Source organism: Pantherophis guttatus, chromosome 3 (genome assembly GCF_059756535.1).
Source record: "Pantherophis guttatus breed Tessera chromosome 3, ASM5975653v1, whole genome shotgun sequence".
NCBI lineage: Eukaryota > Metazoa > Chordata > Lepidosauria > Squamata > Colubridae > Pantherophis > Pantherophis guttatus.
This window is the reverse complement of record NC_142065.1, coordinates 78,811,434-78,829,230: the sequence shown is the minus strand read 5'-3', so window position 1 is coordinate 78,829,230 and position 17,797 is coordinate 78,811,434. Positions and strand designations below refer to the sequence as shown.

The 17,797-nt window shown below is 38.0% G+C and overlaps 1 protein-coding gene across 1 annotated transcript; it reads left to right on the top strand.

The window, feature by feature from the left end:
- The first annotated feature begins 2,902 nt into the window (after positions 1–2,902).
- Positions 2,903–17,667, top strand: LOC117677134 (di-N-acetylchitobiase-like). Its single transcript, XM_034437112.3, has 7 exons — positions 2,903–3,125; positions 4,070–4,208; positions 5,394–5,602; positions 11,343–11,514; positions 12,832–12,929; positions 15,146–15,307; positions 16,525–17,667. The coding sequence occupies exons 1-7, from the start codon at positions 2,988–2,990 to the stop codon at positions 16,711–16,713; spliced, it is 1,107 nt and encodes a 368-aa protein (XP_034293003.2). The 5' UTR covers positions 2,903–2,987; the 3' UTR covers positions 16,714–17,667.
- Positions 17,668–17,797: the final 130 nt, after the last annotated feature.

Sequence of the window (17,797 nt, the reverse complement as noted above, 5' to 3'; positions counted from 1 at the left end):
GATGGTCATGTGACAATTATTTAGGATTTAGCAGAGATAATGGTCTAGCAGCTTTTTAACTGCTTGCAGAGCTGTACCGATCTACCCATTTATTTTTGCAGGCACTGGTCTACCCATTTATTTTTGCAGGCACTGGTCTACCCATTTATTTTTGCAGGCACTGATTTACTCATGTATTTTTGCAGGCACTGATCTACTCATGTATTTTTGCAGGCACTGATCTACTCATGTATTTTTGCAGGCACCGGTCTACTCATTTGTTTTCTTTTAACACTGATCAGCTGTAGGGCGGCCCTTTGAAGCCCCACGGCAAGAGTTTAAACAGTTTTTTTCCCTCGAGCCATCAGCTGGGACTCAGGAGGCATTAATAGATTGGGGGTGGGGCCAAATAAAAGGTAAGAATAACACGGGGGGGTGGGGGGCGGGGGGGCAGAACTGGTTTTGTGATGTCAAATTGTCACCGCTACCGGCTCGGCGGAACTGGGAGGAACCCACCACTGTTATAAATAAAGTTGGACTAGATCAGTGATAGTGAACCTGACACCCTGGTCAAAAGTAACACGTCACAATGTTTTGGGGGATAAACCAGTATTCACCAACACCAACATCTATTTTCGAAATCATACCTGTTCTCACAAATTATTTGCGGCGACTGTGCAGGCCATGCAAGACAGAGATGTCCTTCACATCGTCTCTGGAAGTTGTGTGAGAAAGCTATGCTCTTGCACAGTTTCTGCAGCCACCAAAAGATACAAGAAGGGGGCATATTTTCACACAGTTTTCAGAAGCTGCGAAAGAACATTATTTGAAGCTGCTTCAAGAATACAGGCCTTGTGGGACCTGAAGCAGCCTCGGGTAGCCTGCAGGGGCCTATCAACAGAAAGAGAGCACCTCCTGAAGATAAGTGGCACATGGTAGACCCCTTGGGGAACAGCACAAGGTGGTCTTTTTGAGTGGCAGTGGTGGAGTTAGGGTGAAGCTGATACCTATAGGAAATTATTTCTCTTTTGTTCCTGGGTAGTTTTGTGTGTGTATGAGACATGCCAAAAAAGTCAAGTTAGGCATTTTCTGAATTTTTGACATGCTGAGCCCAAAAAAGTTCCCTACCACTGGACAGATTGATAAAGTTCTTTCTGTTAGCAAAGAGGCTCTGTTGTTTTCTAATAAATTTCCTCTTATTAAAAAAAAAAAATCTGTGTGATCAAAATCTACCACTACTGTACAGCACTAGAGGGAGCCCATAGACATAAGATGAACCCCTGGGTTGCAGATTAATTTCAGAATACAGTGAAGGTTCTGAAATTAATCTGGATTAGAATGACAGCAACGACATCAAGCAAGAAGTGTGGCTTTCTACACAAACTGATCAAGTGGGGATTTCCTGGTTCAGGATTGCATTGTACTGCCCAGAAATTGACATGAGATTTTATTGGAAATCCAAAACTGCCACCTGAAACCTGTAATGAGTATAATTCTATACAAAAGAATTCAGATAGAGTAGCTTTTCTCAATTGGGATTCCATGAGAGACATGATTGAAGAAAAATGAACATTTTTTGGACTTGATCTTAATGTTGAAGGTATAACCTGGAAACCAGGAGACTGTTCTACACCTCTCTTATGTATGAAAGCTGGCTGTTGACTTTGGACCAGTCACTTTGGACCTCACAGGGGGTTGTTTTTGCGAAAAAGGCAGCAGCTTTATGTATATTTGCTGCCTTGAGTTATATATAAAAGGGCAGGATACAAATAGAATAATAATTCCATGGAATTCTGACACACCACAATATAATTCCAATTTATTCCTCCATTTACATGACATAAGTAAAGCAATGGGTAATCAGGACTGTGGCAAACATATAACATCTCTTTCCTATCTTGGACTAACTTTGCACAAAATGTGATATCATACACCATAGATTACAAACCACAGTAGTTTAACCACTCAAACATAAATCTCATATTAATAGAGTAGAATGAGCTGAAACGGATCTTAGAGGTCTTCTAGTCCAGCTCCCTGCTCAGGCTGTTAACACTGGTTAATTGTCCTCACTAGTACAAAGTTTCTCCTTAATTCCAGGTTGCTTCTCTCTTTGATTAGTTTCCAACCATTAGTTCTTGTCCTGCCCTCCTGTGCTTTGGAGAATAATTTGACCCCTTCTTCTTTGTGGCAGCCCCTCAAATACTGGAATACTGCTATCATGTCACCCAATTCTTCTTTTCTTAAGACAAGCCAAACCCAAATCCTGCCACCGTTCTTCATGTGTTTTAGTCTCCAAGCCTTTGATCACCTTAGTTGCTCTTCTCTGAACTTTTTCCAAAGGCTCAACGTCTTTTTTGTAGTATGGTGACCAAAATTGGTTGCAGTATTCCAGGTGTGGTCTTACTAGGGTTTTATGAAGTGGTACTAGTACTTCATGTGAACTTGATTCTATGTCTGCTTATTAAGCTTTAGTTGTGAATTTGACTATTGCATGCAACCATAAATTGGTTTGTTTCTTTTGGGTTAGCAAGGCCTACTACATCAGGGTTCCAATATTCTAACCAGTAGCACAAAGTTTTCTGAATCAATTTGTTGCCAGCTAGCAGTGGCTCAAAATATTGGTAAAGATGCTGGTCAAGTAGCCCAGAATTCTTTTTATATTCACCAGAACCTAGGTCCAGTAAACTTCGTGAACCAAATGGGATGGTGCTGGCGGTATTTGGTTCAGAGACTATGTGAACCCCAAGATTATTTGGTTAACAATACATCAAAGCCCAGGCGCCTTTGTTACTTGTGAGCATTTATCACTTTTACTTTTTTCAAGCGATGTGGAGGGGAGGGGGGGAGTGAAAAAAAATTCCATGCAGGGTTCTCAAACGCTCGAAGCGAATAGAATTGGCCCATCCCACTTTCCATAGCTGATTTCAGAGGCGGGGGTGGGGGTGAGGAGGACAAGAATGACCACCGTAACTAAAGACGCCGATTCCAAGCGAGGGTAAATCTGGATGAAGCGGTTGCTAGGCGGCGGAGGCGCGCGCCTCTGCCTCGTGCTCCTCCTCCGCCATTGGCTCTTGGGCTCCAGCGCGTGCCCGTGCGAGCAACCTTCGCTTTGCAAAACTGTCTCGAGTCAGCGCGACTTCGAGGTGTGCAGACGGCGTGGTCTTCTCAAACGGGGCAATGGGGAATTTCAAGGGCAGGGACGGAGAGACACGTGTTACTGCGATTGCTCCCTGTCCGCTCTTCCTTCTTAAGCTCGCTAAATAGAGCGGTCCCTTAAAAATGCCGAAGTGCATCAGCGGAGACCCCCGCGACTGCTGTGTCTCTCCCCCCCGCCTCCGCCTTTTGGAGTCGGAGCACAGTACCTCGGGGTGTTCTTAACAACGTGGGTAAAGTTAGTTAAGGATCTAGCATAGCAACCTGCTGAGCTTTGTCGGCATTAAACCTGGTCAGGTATTTTGTGTTGTGGTTTAGTGAATCATGGGAGCCTGATTTCTTTGGTGGCTTCGTGGTTCCTGGCATTCTTTGAAGCTAGATAATGGTTTATGTAGCGTTTGGGTTATTTATTTCAGTGCTAAATCTCTAGATTTTGGGTAGGTGGAAAAAACTCCATACTTGAAAACTGGCAAAGGACTGAACCTGAAACCTTCTGTATTCAAAATTAGGATTAGCAGCTCTCCGACTTCATTTAGGATTGATAGATTATGAAAGGTGTAAGGGTTTTGGCTGAGGAGGAATGGAGGACAAGAGGCAATCTCAATAATGCATTATATACAACTCATATATTCCACTTGTTAAATAGATAAAGCCTCTTATAACAAAATGCTAGTGTGGTGGCAAAATTGTGGCAAAAGAAGTCATACTAAACACATTTTACAATCTTTGTTATTAAATAGCAACTTAAATCCATTTTAAAAATTGCCACTCTACATTTTATGAAAAACCCAGTTTTATATTTGATCATGATTGTTTATTATGGAATGCATTAATTAAGGGATATGCCTACCATACTAGATCTAATTCTAATGCCAAAAGATTAACATGTCAAGATTAGGGAAAGGGAGATTATTTTTTTGCTGTGCCTTTCTAGGTCTTTGCATTTGATGTTGGTGGGAAGACCTGGAAGTTTTATGACTGGACACAAATTACAACTGTGGCAACTTTTGGAGACTATGATCCCGAGCTTATATGTTATGCTCATTCAAAAGGATCCAGAGTTGTTTTAAAAGGTTTGTTTTACCCAGAATAATATAAATTGTTAACAATTACATTTTATGCAGTTTGCTGGTATGGGTCCTTTGTACTGTAGTCTTCTGACTAAAGTCAATTAACTATATTCCTTGGAAATGTGCATAATTATAACCCATAGTAATTAGTCAAGAATGATGTTATGTTTATCACAAGTTTTTAGTGACTGCCATCAGTTTCCGGATAGCTCATGTCCTCTATTATGTGAAACTCTCCCCTCCCCCCCCTCAATAAATGGATTGAAATGCGTTAGGAATATATTTTAAATAGGAGAACATCCCACTAGTTTTTGAATATGTTTTGTCAAACGTGTCAATTTGGGTTGGCTATCACCAAGCCAGTCTGTTCATAAATAATATTAAACTGCTCAGCTCAGCATGATAGTTCGAAACACAGCTAAAGTGAGACCACATTTGGAATACTGTGCCCAGTTCTGTCATCGTGATACAAAAAAGATACTGAGATACAGAAAAGCACTCAAAGAAGAGCAACAAAGGTGATAAAGAGTATGGAGGTTATGTTGTATGATGAATGGTTGAAACATAGGTATGTCTTGCCTATTGAAGAGAAGGATCATGGGGGATATAACTGTGTCCGAGTACTTGATGAGCTGTCACAAAGAAGAGGAGATTGACTTATTCTCTAGGACAGTGGTCTCCAAACTTGGCAAAGCTGGCTGAGGAATTCTGGGAGTTGAAGTCCACAAGTCTTAAAGTTACCAAGGTTGGAGACCCCTGCTCTAGGATGCCACAAGGCAGGACAAGAAGTAACGGGTGGAAGCTTGTCAAAGAGGTACAACCTAGAAGTAAGGAGAAATTCTGACAGTAAGAACAATCAGTGCTAATTTAAATGAATTAAATATATATGGGTATTGGTGATATGCATATGGTAATGAGTGTTACTATTTGGAACTTCATTGTTGAATTATAACTGTAGTAGAAACACTGTATTTATTTTATTTTGAATCATTTTTTCCCTGCTTTGCTCCGCAAAAGCAATTCCAGATACTTCATTTAGGGATAAATGGAACTGAATTATTGTAGCAGTAATCTAAAACTCACAGTCCATGTCTGTTCTCTCTCCCCTCCCCTCCCCCGGTGATCTCTTTTTAAAATTTCTTTTAGTGGTGCATACGTAGTGGCAACTAATTGTTATTTGTTGTTTAGGAAATATATCTGTGAAGAAAATTTTAAAACTTACTGTTCGAACAGCCTGGATAAAACAAAAAATCAGCCTGGCTAAAAAGCAATACATGGATGGAATCAATATAGACATTGAACAAACAGTTAAAAAGTCATCAGCTGAATATTATGCATTAACTGCTTTAGTTAAGGAAACAACAGAAATTTTTCACAAAGAAATTCCTGGTTCTCAGGTAAACTAGAAGGAAAGATTATGTTTTACATTAACACGAGTTTCTTTTGACAGTATTTACTATTAATTACGAGCACACATTTTAGTGCTGCATATTTGTTGATGCAAATATATTGTCAAACCAGTATCAGCACAACTAAGGGCTTTTCTTCACTGACACTTAACTACAGCATGGGAATCTCTTTTTTTCACTATGTTGATGTCAACTTGCAAAGCTTTCAAGTTGCCATGAGCAGGAGGAAGGGAGAACTGATAGAGCTAATTGATTTCCATAATGGAAGCTACATTCCATACATGCTTTCTTCCGCAATCAGAAGAAGGGTGTTGGATTTCACAGCCAGCCAGTGGGTAATTGGAGAATGTGATTTATGACATGGCCAGGGAGGAAGGGAGAGACAGGGTCATAGGGGAACGTAAATCTACGTGGGATTAGTTCTAACTGCATCCGAACATTGCCAAAATGGTGCTCCTAATAAATGACTGTATTTCTTTTGAAGTTTGGCTCATGGCTCATGAATTAATTAGGGCATCTTTCGGAAACTTCACAGTTGAATCTTTTTAAAGATATTATATTTTTAAATATATTTTTAGCATTTCTAGTGTTCAAGCAATGTTTTCCCCTTAAGCAGACAACAACCATACAGTTTTACCATAGGTATCATCTGTTGTGCTTCACCAGCCATTTTGTTGTTGGGATCACCATTCAGTGTCTCAATACTCAAAGGTGGCCACTTCAGACTGGAATAAGGACATTTCATCTGTATCAAGCACCTGTCTCTGTCCTGCTTTCAGCAGCAAAAGAGCCTGGTTCTTTCAGACTTGGCTCTCTCCCTATACCTGCCCGGTTCCAAGCTGATCACTGGCTCAAGACCAGCCATGGCTTCATAGTACAGTCCACCTATTGAACCTATTAGCTGTTGTTTGGAATTTTAAACATGGGTGGAGTTCTGTCTTAAATCCCACACTAGGAGCTGCTATTGGAATTATTCCAAATACGCTCATTGTTAACCATAAGGTGTGCTGCTGAATAACACCTTTAGCTGGTTTCAAAAAAGGATCAAATCAATTCTGGGAAATCATGCTGATGCATGGCTACTAGCTTTGATGGCAGTATAATTATCTCAGACAGCCATCTGCTGGGAGACTTTTGGGTTTCTTGTGCAATTGGTTGACCACTGTGAGAATAGACTGCTGGACTAGATGACCCAAGGGTCCCATCCAGCAGGGCACCACTTAGGTTCTTATGATCCAGGCCTCTGAACTGGAGATTGCCTGTTGGATAAAGATCTCCCTTCTCCCTGTCTGGTCAGTTGTTACATAAGAAAAAAGAGGTAGATAAAGCAGAAGCACGTTTTGACGGATGGCTAAACTTGCAGGCATGGCTTAACTATCAGTGAAAACCATCAACAATCACAATTGTGTTATGATTGACAGATGAATTTTCCACTGGTTTGGGAAAGGGGGGAAGGTAGAGACCAGTGCTACGTGGGAAATGTAGACACCCACCTAACGATTGCAACCCAGAACAAAAGGAATTGGGATTTGTAATAGGAACAGTACAATCTGTGCTGGTTTAGGTTTCTGCTGGCTCATCAACAGAAGGAGAGCGTTTGAACTGAGCCATGATGAAGAACGGAAAGGTGACTAATGATAGAGTCACACTAGAAACAAAATAATTATATTTGGGAGGCCACAGGAATCTGAATTTTAATTTTCAGAATGAAATATTCTACCCTTTGTAATTACACACAAGACATTTTACAAATAGTCATAAAATTAAATTAAAATTAAGCTAGTAGCAGGAAAACAATGTAAATAGCCCTGTTTTCATTAAAAATGTAAAGGAAAAAATATTTTACATGGCATTTAAAAGATACAGTTGAGATATATATTAAACCTGTCCCTTTCTTCTAATTTGGAACACCAAGCTATAGCTTGCTTTTTTTTGGCTATTCAGTGCTATTACATCATGTTGTGAGAATGGAATCCAATAAATTCACATACAGGTAGTGCTCAACATATGACTGTTCACTGAATGATCATTCGAAATTACAACAAATTCCCCCCAAAGCTATTTCTGACCTGGTTTCAAAGTTACGATGGCCACATTCCCACACAGTCATGTAATCTCATTTTGGAGGCTTGGCAATCGACTCACTTTTATGGCTATTAGCAATGTCTCACAGTCATGTGACTATGATATTTGACAGTTGTTTTGCTGGTTTACTTCTGATTTCCAGCAAAAAAAAAATCTCATTGTATAAAATGGATTTGCTTAGCAACTGCAGCAAAAAATGCAGAAAAATTGGGTCTAGTCGCATAATGCCTCATTGTATGACTGCAGTGATTTACAATTATAATTTGAAGCTCAACTGTGATTGTTAGTGAAGGACTATCTATGTGGCAACTCCAGATTAGCATATAGTTTTTCTGTACCAATCAAATAATAATGCCACTGAGTGCTCTCAACCAACCTAGAGGATTATATTTAAAGGATAACCAAGAGAAGAAAATAAATGCTATTTATTTTTTAAATTTCCATATAAACTGCCTGAAATTTGGATTGGTATCTTGAAATTAACAGATTTAAAATTGTCTGCCTTTGACTTTGAACAGCATAGAAAAAAAACAGCTGGTGAGGAGCAGAATGCAAAATTAAATTCTCAGCATCCTTTATTGCACTGATGTATAGGAATATGGTTGAAAAATATATGCCACAGTCTTTTCTGGTCAAATTGTTGGTTTGGATAACATTTTGTAACATTTATCGCTCATTGTGAACTATACTAATACCCCGTTTCCCTGAAAATAAGCCGTCTCCCGAAAATAAACCCTGGCATGATTTTAGGTGTGCGCCTAATATAAGCCCTACCTCCAAAATAAGCCCTACTTAAGAGCCTGCACAGATGGCCACCCGCCCATTCCATCTGGTTGTTCGCGGTGCTGCGGCTACGAGGCAAGATGGGGTGGTGGAGCTGCCCCACATGCCCCGCACCAGCTTACCTCAGGGCCTCTGCAGTCAGGCCATCCTCACTCCGATACCTGCCTCGTGGCAGCAGCACCAGCAGCCATGTGCAGCAGGAGCCCATGTGGCCACTGGCCCACTTCTGCTTGTTCATAGCCACAACGGAACAGGAGGCTGAGCGGTGTGCTGGTGCCATGGCTGCAATGTGTCAGAGCATGGATGGCCTGGCTGCCGGGGGCCCCTGCGGGAAGATGGTATGGCGAGTGGAGCACTGGCAGGCTGCGCAGCCTCCTGCCCCACCATGAGCAAGCAGAAGTGGGCCTCATACATGGAAAGAAAATAAGGCACCCCCAGAAAATAAGCCCTAGTGCTTATTTTGGGACCCAAAAGAAAATAAGACCCGGTCTTAATTTTGGGGAAACAGAGGTACATTGAAATTCGCAAATCAAGTGAACAATGTTAATGTAAAGGATATATAATTAAAAGTTTCTTCATATTGTATAGCAAGGCTGTACAAGTTTTGAAAAATAACAAGAAAAGATGGATCAGAATTTAATGACCAAATGTCACTTTTTTTCCCCAGATGCAGCTGCTTTAAGGAAGTGCTGGCACTTTGTTTATTATAAAGTATCTCTTCCAGTTATTTTCAAAGCATACATATCACTATTATGTAGCTTAATTAAATATGTTTAGATTTGTTTTAACCACATTTTAGGCAACTGCGTGTTTTGCAATAAACTATGGAAGAAAGGAAATTGTTCCAGCACACCTTTACTCATACTAGAACCTTTGGAGTTTACTAATTAAATCCCTGATACTCAGCCCATATTCCCAGTCTGTGTGCCAGGTGTGTACATTTTAGTCTCCCCAGAATCCTCAGTAATGACTGTGGACCAGTGTTTTTCAACTTTAGTAACTTTAAGATATGTGGATTTCAACTCCCAAAATTCCAGTTGAAGTCCACACATCTTAAAGTTACTAAGCTTGAGAAACTCTAATGTGGATTAAGGAATTTTGGCATTTGGTTCACTTGTTTACAGATTTCCCAGATTGAGGAGTACAGTTTTAGCCTAAACTACTTTGATACAATAATTCTAGAACAGATTAGTCAGATTACTACCACAAATTACTTTCCCAAGGTTAACATTATTAAAAAGAGTTTCAGTTATAAAGTTTACTAAAATTATAGGGCAGCTAGCTTCTACTAAAAGTATGTGCTGCATTTAGACTTTGTTGATGAGCCTTGCTACAACAATCTATCCCTAATGCTTTTTTACCTTGCATCTTTTCCTCACAGTATTATTTTGAATGGCTCCCAATTTAGACAACTAAGGTTTCTCTTTGTGCTGGGTTGGGAAATGCAAGCTGGAAGATCAACAGGGAGCAGACATCCACAAGACCTAAAGCAGTGTAATTGATGTGGATTATAACCCATATGTGATTCTTGATTTATTATTGGATTTATAGTCTGCCTTTGTCTTGTGAATGTATGGCAGAACTTACGGATAAACTGTGAGGTTTCCTCACATTTCATCCCTGCACTCTTATAAAATAGATTCGGTTGAGAGAAAATGACTATGTTGAACCCACTAGTGAGCCTTTGGATCAGGTAGGTTTTGGGGGTCTGTTCTGTTTAGCCCATGTTTATCACCTGTTTTCCCTCCCCACCCAAAAAAGTTTATAAAATATACACAAAAGTCAAACCTAATCCGGAGGTTTGCAAGCTATATATATAAACCTTTGTAGAGAATGCTTATTCACAGCCAAATCTGTACAGCAAGCTTGTGGGGAGGGGGGAATTCCAAATATACAGTATTCCAACTATAAAGAACTGATTTTTCAAAGAGCAGGATGTTGAGATAAAGGAATATTCTGTGAAATATAGGTTGCAGATGGAGAGTCTATGAGATTTAATTGGATATACATTTTTGAACTCTTCAAAGTTTAAGAAACACTTAGATTGTGCTATAAGACATAGAGTTTTATCCAGGGGTGAAATACTTCCGGTTCGGACCATATTGCCCGATCCGGTAGCGATGGGGGCGGGTGGTTCCAAGAACCGGTAGCAAAAATCTCTCCCCACCGCCATGCCCAGCTGAGCCACGCAATCATCAGAGGCTTTTTATTTTATTTTTAAAAGCATTTTTTCTACAACCTCTTCGGCTGAAAAAACGCTTTTAAAAGTAAAAACAAAGCCTCTGCTGATCAGGCAAGTCAGCTGGGATCGTCAGAGGCTTTTAAAAGCATTTTTTTACAACCTCTTCAGCCAAAGAGGTTGTAGAAAAAATGGTTTTAAAAGTAAAAAAAAAAAAAAAGTTGGCCACACCCACTCAGTCATATTAATCCCTCCCCCCCCCAAGCCACGCCAAATGTAACAAATTTTACATTTCACCACTGGTTTTATCACAAAATGTTTCCAAAAGAAATAGCATATCTCTATTCTTTTTAAAATACAAGTAGTTGCCAATGTGCGACCATAATTAGGATTAGAATTTCCATTACTAAGCAAGGCGTTATTAAGTGTGCCCTATTTTATCCCTTTTTTGCCGCGGTTGCTAAGTGAATCATTGTGGTTAAGTGAATCATACAGTCGTTAAGCAAATCTGACTAGTATTTATATATTGTTTATCAAGAGGCAAACTTGACTGAAAGGAAATTTTACCTAACACTTTCTTCTTTGTATACATTAGAAATGATTAGCAAGGAAAAGAGATGTACTGCTTGTGCTTTTTTAAAGACAGAAGTGCACCCATGTTGTGCTTTTCTTTCCCTGCAGGTAACTTTTGATGTACCATGGTCGCCTGAATGTGTAGACAGTAGATGTTACAACTATACTGGAATTGCTGACTCCTGTGATTTCCTGTTTGTGATGTCTTACGATGAACAGAGTCCATTGTGGTCCAGTTGCATAGCAGGCGCCAATGCCCCTTACAAACAAACTTTAGTGGGTAGGAATCAGTTTCTTCAGAATATAAAGTATAATTAGCTTCTTTAGTTGGGGGCGGGGGAATAAAGACTGGGTCTTTGTCTAAGGTGCCATAGTGGATTGAGTCAAAATCAGCCCTTAGTCCTACAAACTCTCTGCAACCAGTTTCCAAACTGGAAGGCACATTTCGCTTTTCCAAGTATTAATCACATACTGCAAAACCTGGATACAGATAGTTTCAGGCTACTTGTATAGATCTTTAATGGTATTCTGGTCCTCTTTTTACCTCCTATATGTATCCTTTTGATTTTCAAACTTGTGGTAAGCTTTTTGGATAGCCAGATTGTTTTTTTTTACGTTGGTTTTTCTCTTATCTTCCCTCCCATCCTGTAATTGTTTGCAACTCTGCTTTAATATCTCCTGTTATAGGATTGTCCACCCATTCTCAGCACCCTTTCTCCCCCTAATGCCTTCTGCCATGAAATCTTGCTTACCATTTCTATGATATTGAAATCCAAGGTATATGCTAGATTACAAATAGTTTTAGCTTTCCTAAGTATCAAGAATTACAGCTCTCTCCCGGATTTTCTACTAATTCCACTTTGTATACTTCAAGCTTCCAGTTTATTAGGATAAACTGCGGAGTGGCTTATGCCTTTTTTTCTTCTCTAATATAAAAGTTTAGCTGGCTGTAGCAGGTGTTCCATTAAAGAAACTCAGCTAATGCTTTGGGCAGAGAGGGCGTGAAAAATGAAAAATCTCATAATCTCTTATAGGACAACCAGTTGTGATTTGGGGGATCTGAATGTTTATGCCTCTTTCCTGTGAGAATTGACTATCAACTTTCTGTCCTTTAGATAATTATCAGATGAAGAGGAATTTTTATCTTATCTTCACAGCTGCTAATTTGTTAAGGAGTTTTCCTGAGGAATTTTGTCAAAGCCTTTTTGAAAATCAAAATGAACCTACCTGTTTTTAATTTTCTTGTTTATAGAATGCAAAGTACTACAATCCAAGCACTTTTTTGTAAGAGTTGGGAGGCAAGAGTTTAGTAAATGGGTTAATAGGAATTGTAATTGTGTACAATCATTCTCTGAAATCTTTAAATCTATTGACATCTCTTTCTTTCATGAATAAATATAATCATAAATAAATTATATATAAATTAAATGTAAAATTCAAAAACAAAATGCTAAATGAAAAAACCCTCTATTGGTTTAATTTTACTTTAAATGTCTATTTTAATGACTTTTTTTTGGTCTGATTGATATTACAAATGTAGATGCCTGAATGTAAATAAGCATAATGAGCATGAGAGTATATTTCTATATTAAATCAGGATATGATCATTATATTCGCATGGGCATTAATCCAAAGAAACTGGTGATGGGCGTTCCATGGTACGGCTATGATTATATATGCTCAAATTTACATAAGGTAGGAGAAAAACAGTTCATTTCTATGATTTTGTGGGCATGAATTTCACCCCAGGACTATACGTTGAACAATGTTAATAACCAGTTTGTCATTTATTAAAGTAGTTTCTCTCACTCTAAAATCTTCTTAAAGGAGCTTTTGTATTTAAGCAGAAAACCACAAGAGAAAGCTCCAGAATTAACCAATGGGGTGGAGTGGGAAAGAGAAATAAAATGTTAAAAGTAAGAAGAATGGTTAGGAGAGGACGGCATCTTCCTATTATATATTTAACAAAAAGGGCCACTACTGAAAGAAAGAAATCCTGTAAAATGAGATGTGTGGATTTCAGTTCCCAGCTGGCGGGGGAATTCAGGGAGTTAAAAGTCCACATATCTTAAAGTTGCCAAATTTGAAAAATACTGATCTAATGTCACATGGATTTTCTTCTGGAGAAAATAGGGGAAAAATCCCGGTGATGGTGGCTATATCCACATTTAGGCTGCATAAATTCCCCCATAGAAATGATTCAAACACTGCTGAATAAAAGGCTAAAGTGATTGAAGGAACCTTATCAATGTTTGAAACTCTGCTTAGATTGCAGTCTGAAGCATGTGGTTTTGAAATCAGTAAAACCCATTTCTGAGGTAATATTGAAAGACCTGAAGTTCCATTCTTGTTTTAGATAATGATTATTCTTCAAAATACCTATCTTTTTATAATAATGCACAGACTTAATCACCTAATTTTGGAAACTCAGATTTTCTCCTGCATGAGACAAATATAGAATAGAAATAGAAATAGAATAAAATTCTTTATTGGCCGAGTGTGATTGGACACACAAGGAATTTGTCTTTAGTGCATATGCTGTCAGTGTACATAAAAGGAAAAAGAGAAAAAGAAAAAATACATTCATCAAGAATCATAAGATACAACATTTAGTAATAGTCATCGGTTACTAATAAGCAATCAAATCTTACTAGGAAACAAACAGAACAATATAAATCATAAAAATACAAGCAACATGATTATAGTCATAAGTGGGAGGAGATACGTAATAGGAAGGATGAGAAAAATAATAGTAATACAGTCTTATAGTTTGACAGTGTTGTGGGAATTAGTTGTTTAGCAGAGTGATGGCATTTGGGGAAAAACTGTCCTTGTTCTAGTTGTTCTGGTGTGCAGTGCTCTATAGCGTTGTTTTGAGGGTAGAAGTTGAAACAGTTTATGTCCAGGATGCGAGGGGTCTGTAGATATTTTCTCAGCCTTCTTTTTGACTCGTGCAGTATACAGGTCCTCAATGGAAGGCAGATTGGTAGCAATTGTTTTTTCTGCAGTTCTAATTATCCGTTAAAGTCTGTGTCTGTCTTGTTTGGTTGCAGAGCCAAACCAGGCAATTATGGAGGTGCTCAGTAATTCCTTTGTAGAACAGAATCAGCAGCTCTTTGGGCAGTTTGAGCTTTCTGAGTTGGCGCAGAAAGAACATTCTTTGTTCTGCTTTTTTGATGATGTTTTTGATGTTAGGTCTTGAGATACGATAGAACCTAGAAACTTGAAGGTCTTTACTGTTGATACTGTGTTGTCTAGTACTGTAAGTGGTGGTAGTATAGGAGGCTTTCTCCTAAAATCCCCCACCATTTCTACGGTTTTGAGTGTGTTTAGTTCAAGATTGTTCCGGTTGCACCACAAAGCTAGTTGTTCAACCTCTTGTCTGTATGCAAATTCGTTGTTGTCTCAAATGAGACCAATCACTGTTGTATCATCTGCAAACTTCAGTACTTTAACAGAGGGATCTTTTGAGATATAGTCATTGGCGTATAGAGAGAAGTGGAGAGAGCACAGAGCCCTGGGGGCTCCTGTGCTAATTGTACAGGTATCTGATGTGATTTTGCCTAGCTTCACCTGCTGCTTCCTGTCTGTTAGGAAGCTTATGATCAATTTACAAGTGTGGTCAGGTACAGCCAGCTGATTTAGTTTAGTTAGAAGAATATCTGGAATGATGGTATTGAATGCTGAGCTGAAGTCTACAAAGAGGACCCTTGCATAGGTGTTTGGAGATTCAAGATGTTGTAAGATGTAGTGCAGAGTCATATTAACAGCATCATATGTCAATTGTTTTGCTTGGTAGGCAAAGAGATGGTTTGCAGTGCCCCTTATTTGAGAAATGAATGTGTGTATGAATAACAGAACCCTTTTGAAGTTTACCATAACTACATAATGGAAGTTATCCTTTTTTTCAGGATCACGTTTGCTTCTTTGCAAAGAATGTTTTCCCAGGGGCTCCATGCAATAATGTCACAATGAGACAAGCCCCATATAGAATCATTATGACATTGGAGAATACTTCTACTTCTGGGATTCTGTGGGATGAGGAACAAAAAGCTCCCTTTTTAGACTACAAGGTAAGCTGTTCTAAGGATTCCTTTGCACAGAAAATACACATTTGTAAAAAAAAAATTAAACAACAAAAACATATTAGTACAAAATTTAAATTATTTTCCCTACTGCAGCTGACTTTCTTTTGTATACTTCAAGTTTCTGTATTCAAATTTTAAAATTCCTACCAGTCTTATGGATATATATATGTGTGTGTGTGTGTGTTAGTTCACACTAAAAGGGAAAGGTTATGTATGAATTATGAACAATAGATCACAACTCAGGAAAGAAAGAGAAAGATAGAAGTGTAGGCAATAAGAAATGGATACTTTTTAATTTAAAAAATGAAGAAGACAATATAGTCATGCCAAAGTCTCCACAGTCTCTAGTATAACTACATTTTAATTCCTCTTAACAGCCAATTTTATCAGTGGCCTTAACCAAAGGAGTTAGGTTTATTAGTGAAAGGAGTATTAGTGCACCCTATTTTATACATCCTATTCAAAGACACATTCAAGTCCATATGCTTGGCTGAGTGAATTGGTTAACTGGAAAATGTATAAAAAAATAACATTCTGTGAGTTAATTAAAAATTACATTATTCTTCAGACTATAAACTGAAGCCCTTGTTCATAGATTGTTTTAATAATTTATTGTATGATTTCAGAAACTTCCTTATTTTATTCAGCCTGCCTTCAAAATGAAACTATGAAGATGCCTATTATTTTCATTTTATAGAGAATAAAACCAGACTGAAAGAAAGTGATTAAATCCAGTGTTAAAAGTGTTGCATAAGATGATTGGATGAAAATGTGTCACTATAATCAAGACATTGTGTAGCAATTCTTTTTCTCTTTTCATAGGAATATTAAAAATGAAAGACATTCCTTTCCCATGAAAGCTTTATTTTTTTACAATAATTTAACAAGTTCTCCTTCCTCCTATTTCTCCAAACCCTGTGAATTGGATTGGGCTGTGAGAGAGTAAGTGACTGGCTCAACATTATCTAGCCAGCTTTCATGCCTAAGGCAGAATCAATTAATTTCAAGATTGAAAGCTCTTTTTGCTTAGCCTGGCTTATCTTGCAAGATTCTTGAGAGTAAAACTGTGTGTGAAACATTAGCCCTATCAGCTCCATTTTAGTATATTTGGTGGCTATGTCACAAAGTGGCATTTCTCATTAGCAGCATTTCTTGACCTGGATAACCAGTTAACACGTTCTCTTTCTTTTGGCTTTTTGTAGGACTCAAAGGGTGCTTTTCACCAACTGTGGTTTGACAATGCCAAGAGCATTTCTCTGAAAGCAGCCTACGCAAAGGAACGTGGTCTGAGGGGCATTGGGATGTGGAATGCAAATTGCCTGGATTATTCGGCAAGCATTGCAGCTCAACAGCAAACAGAAGCAATGTGGAAAGCCTTGAAAGGCGCATAATTTATACAATAGCCAGACTTGAATTCAGACAGCAGTGAATGATTAATTAAGTTTTTAAATGGGTACAGTATAGTGCACAGTAAAAAGCTGTGAAGGCTACTTGCTGTTCATTTACCTTGTTTCATTAGATAAGTGCCGTGTTCCTAGGGTTGAGGTATTTTATTTCTCAATAAGAAAAAGAATTTACATCAATCATTCTAAGCCTGTCCTCTAATTCCAGGAAAGGAATGGGAAAATGCATGTCATAAATACAGCAAATAAAGGTTTTTTTTTATAATTACATAAAAGCTTTTTGCTTAACGCTTATAAAATCAATAATTGGAGGGGAAGAGAAGGGAATGAAAAATGGTTGCATTGATGAACTTTTTTTAAATTTACAGTTTGGTTGAGAATATGTTGTTCTATGTACCTAGTAAAGTAGAATGATTTTTTTTTTGAAGCAGCTTTAATTTTTCAGATTATGTATAATTGTTTTCATTTAATCCCTAGTAATTGTGGCAATTGAAAATGGCAATTATTACTTATAAAATCAATATATGTTGAGATGTAGGTAGTTTCTCAATAATGATATTGAACTGACCCAAAGCACTATGAACATATTTAGAGGAATTCCAGTGAAAATAGAATCATAGTAGTGTGAAATTTACATATAGATGGCTGTAAAGTTACTCAAAATGGCAATATCAATATTTATACATTTTATACTTATGGCTTTCATTTTAAAATTGAATTGGTTGTTTCTGTTACAGACAATATACACTGCACTTACATTGTTTTGCCTTTAAGGAGGCAAATAATTTCTGTGGATTCTGTAGCATAAGAATCAAAACTCAAACCGTTCATGGTATGAAAGAAAATTCAATTTCTTTAAAATATGTATAAACACTTAAAAAGAATGTGTCAACTTTTTAAAGAAAAAAAAATAAAATTTCAGCTTTGAATTTTTTAAAAAAATAACGATTGATTTGGCCTTTCAAATATTTTAATGTATTGAGAGTTTATTCTTTACTGGTATTTTGAGTCAGTCATTAATAAGATAAAGATTCTATCCTTTATCCATATTGTACTTCCTTACTCATAACAA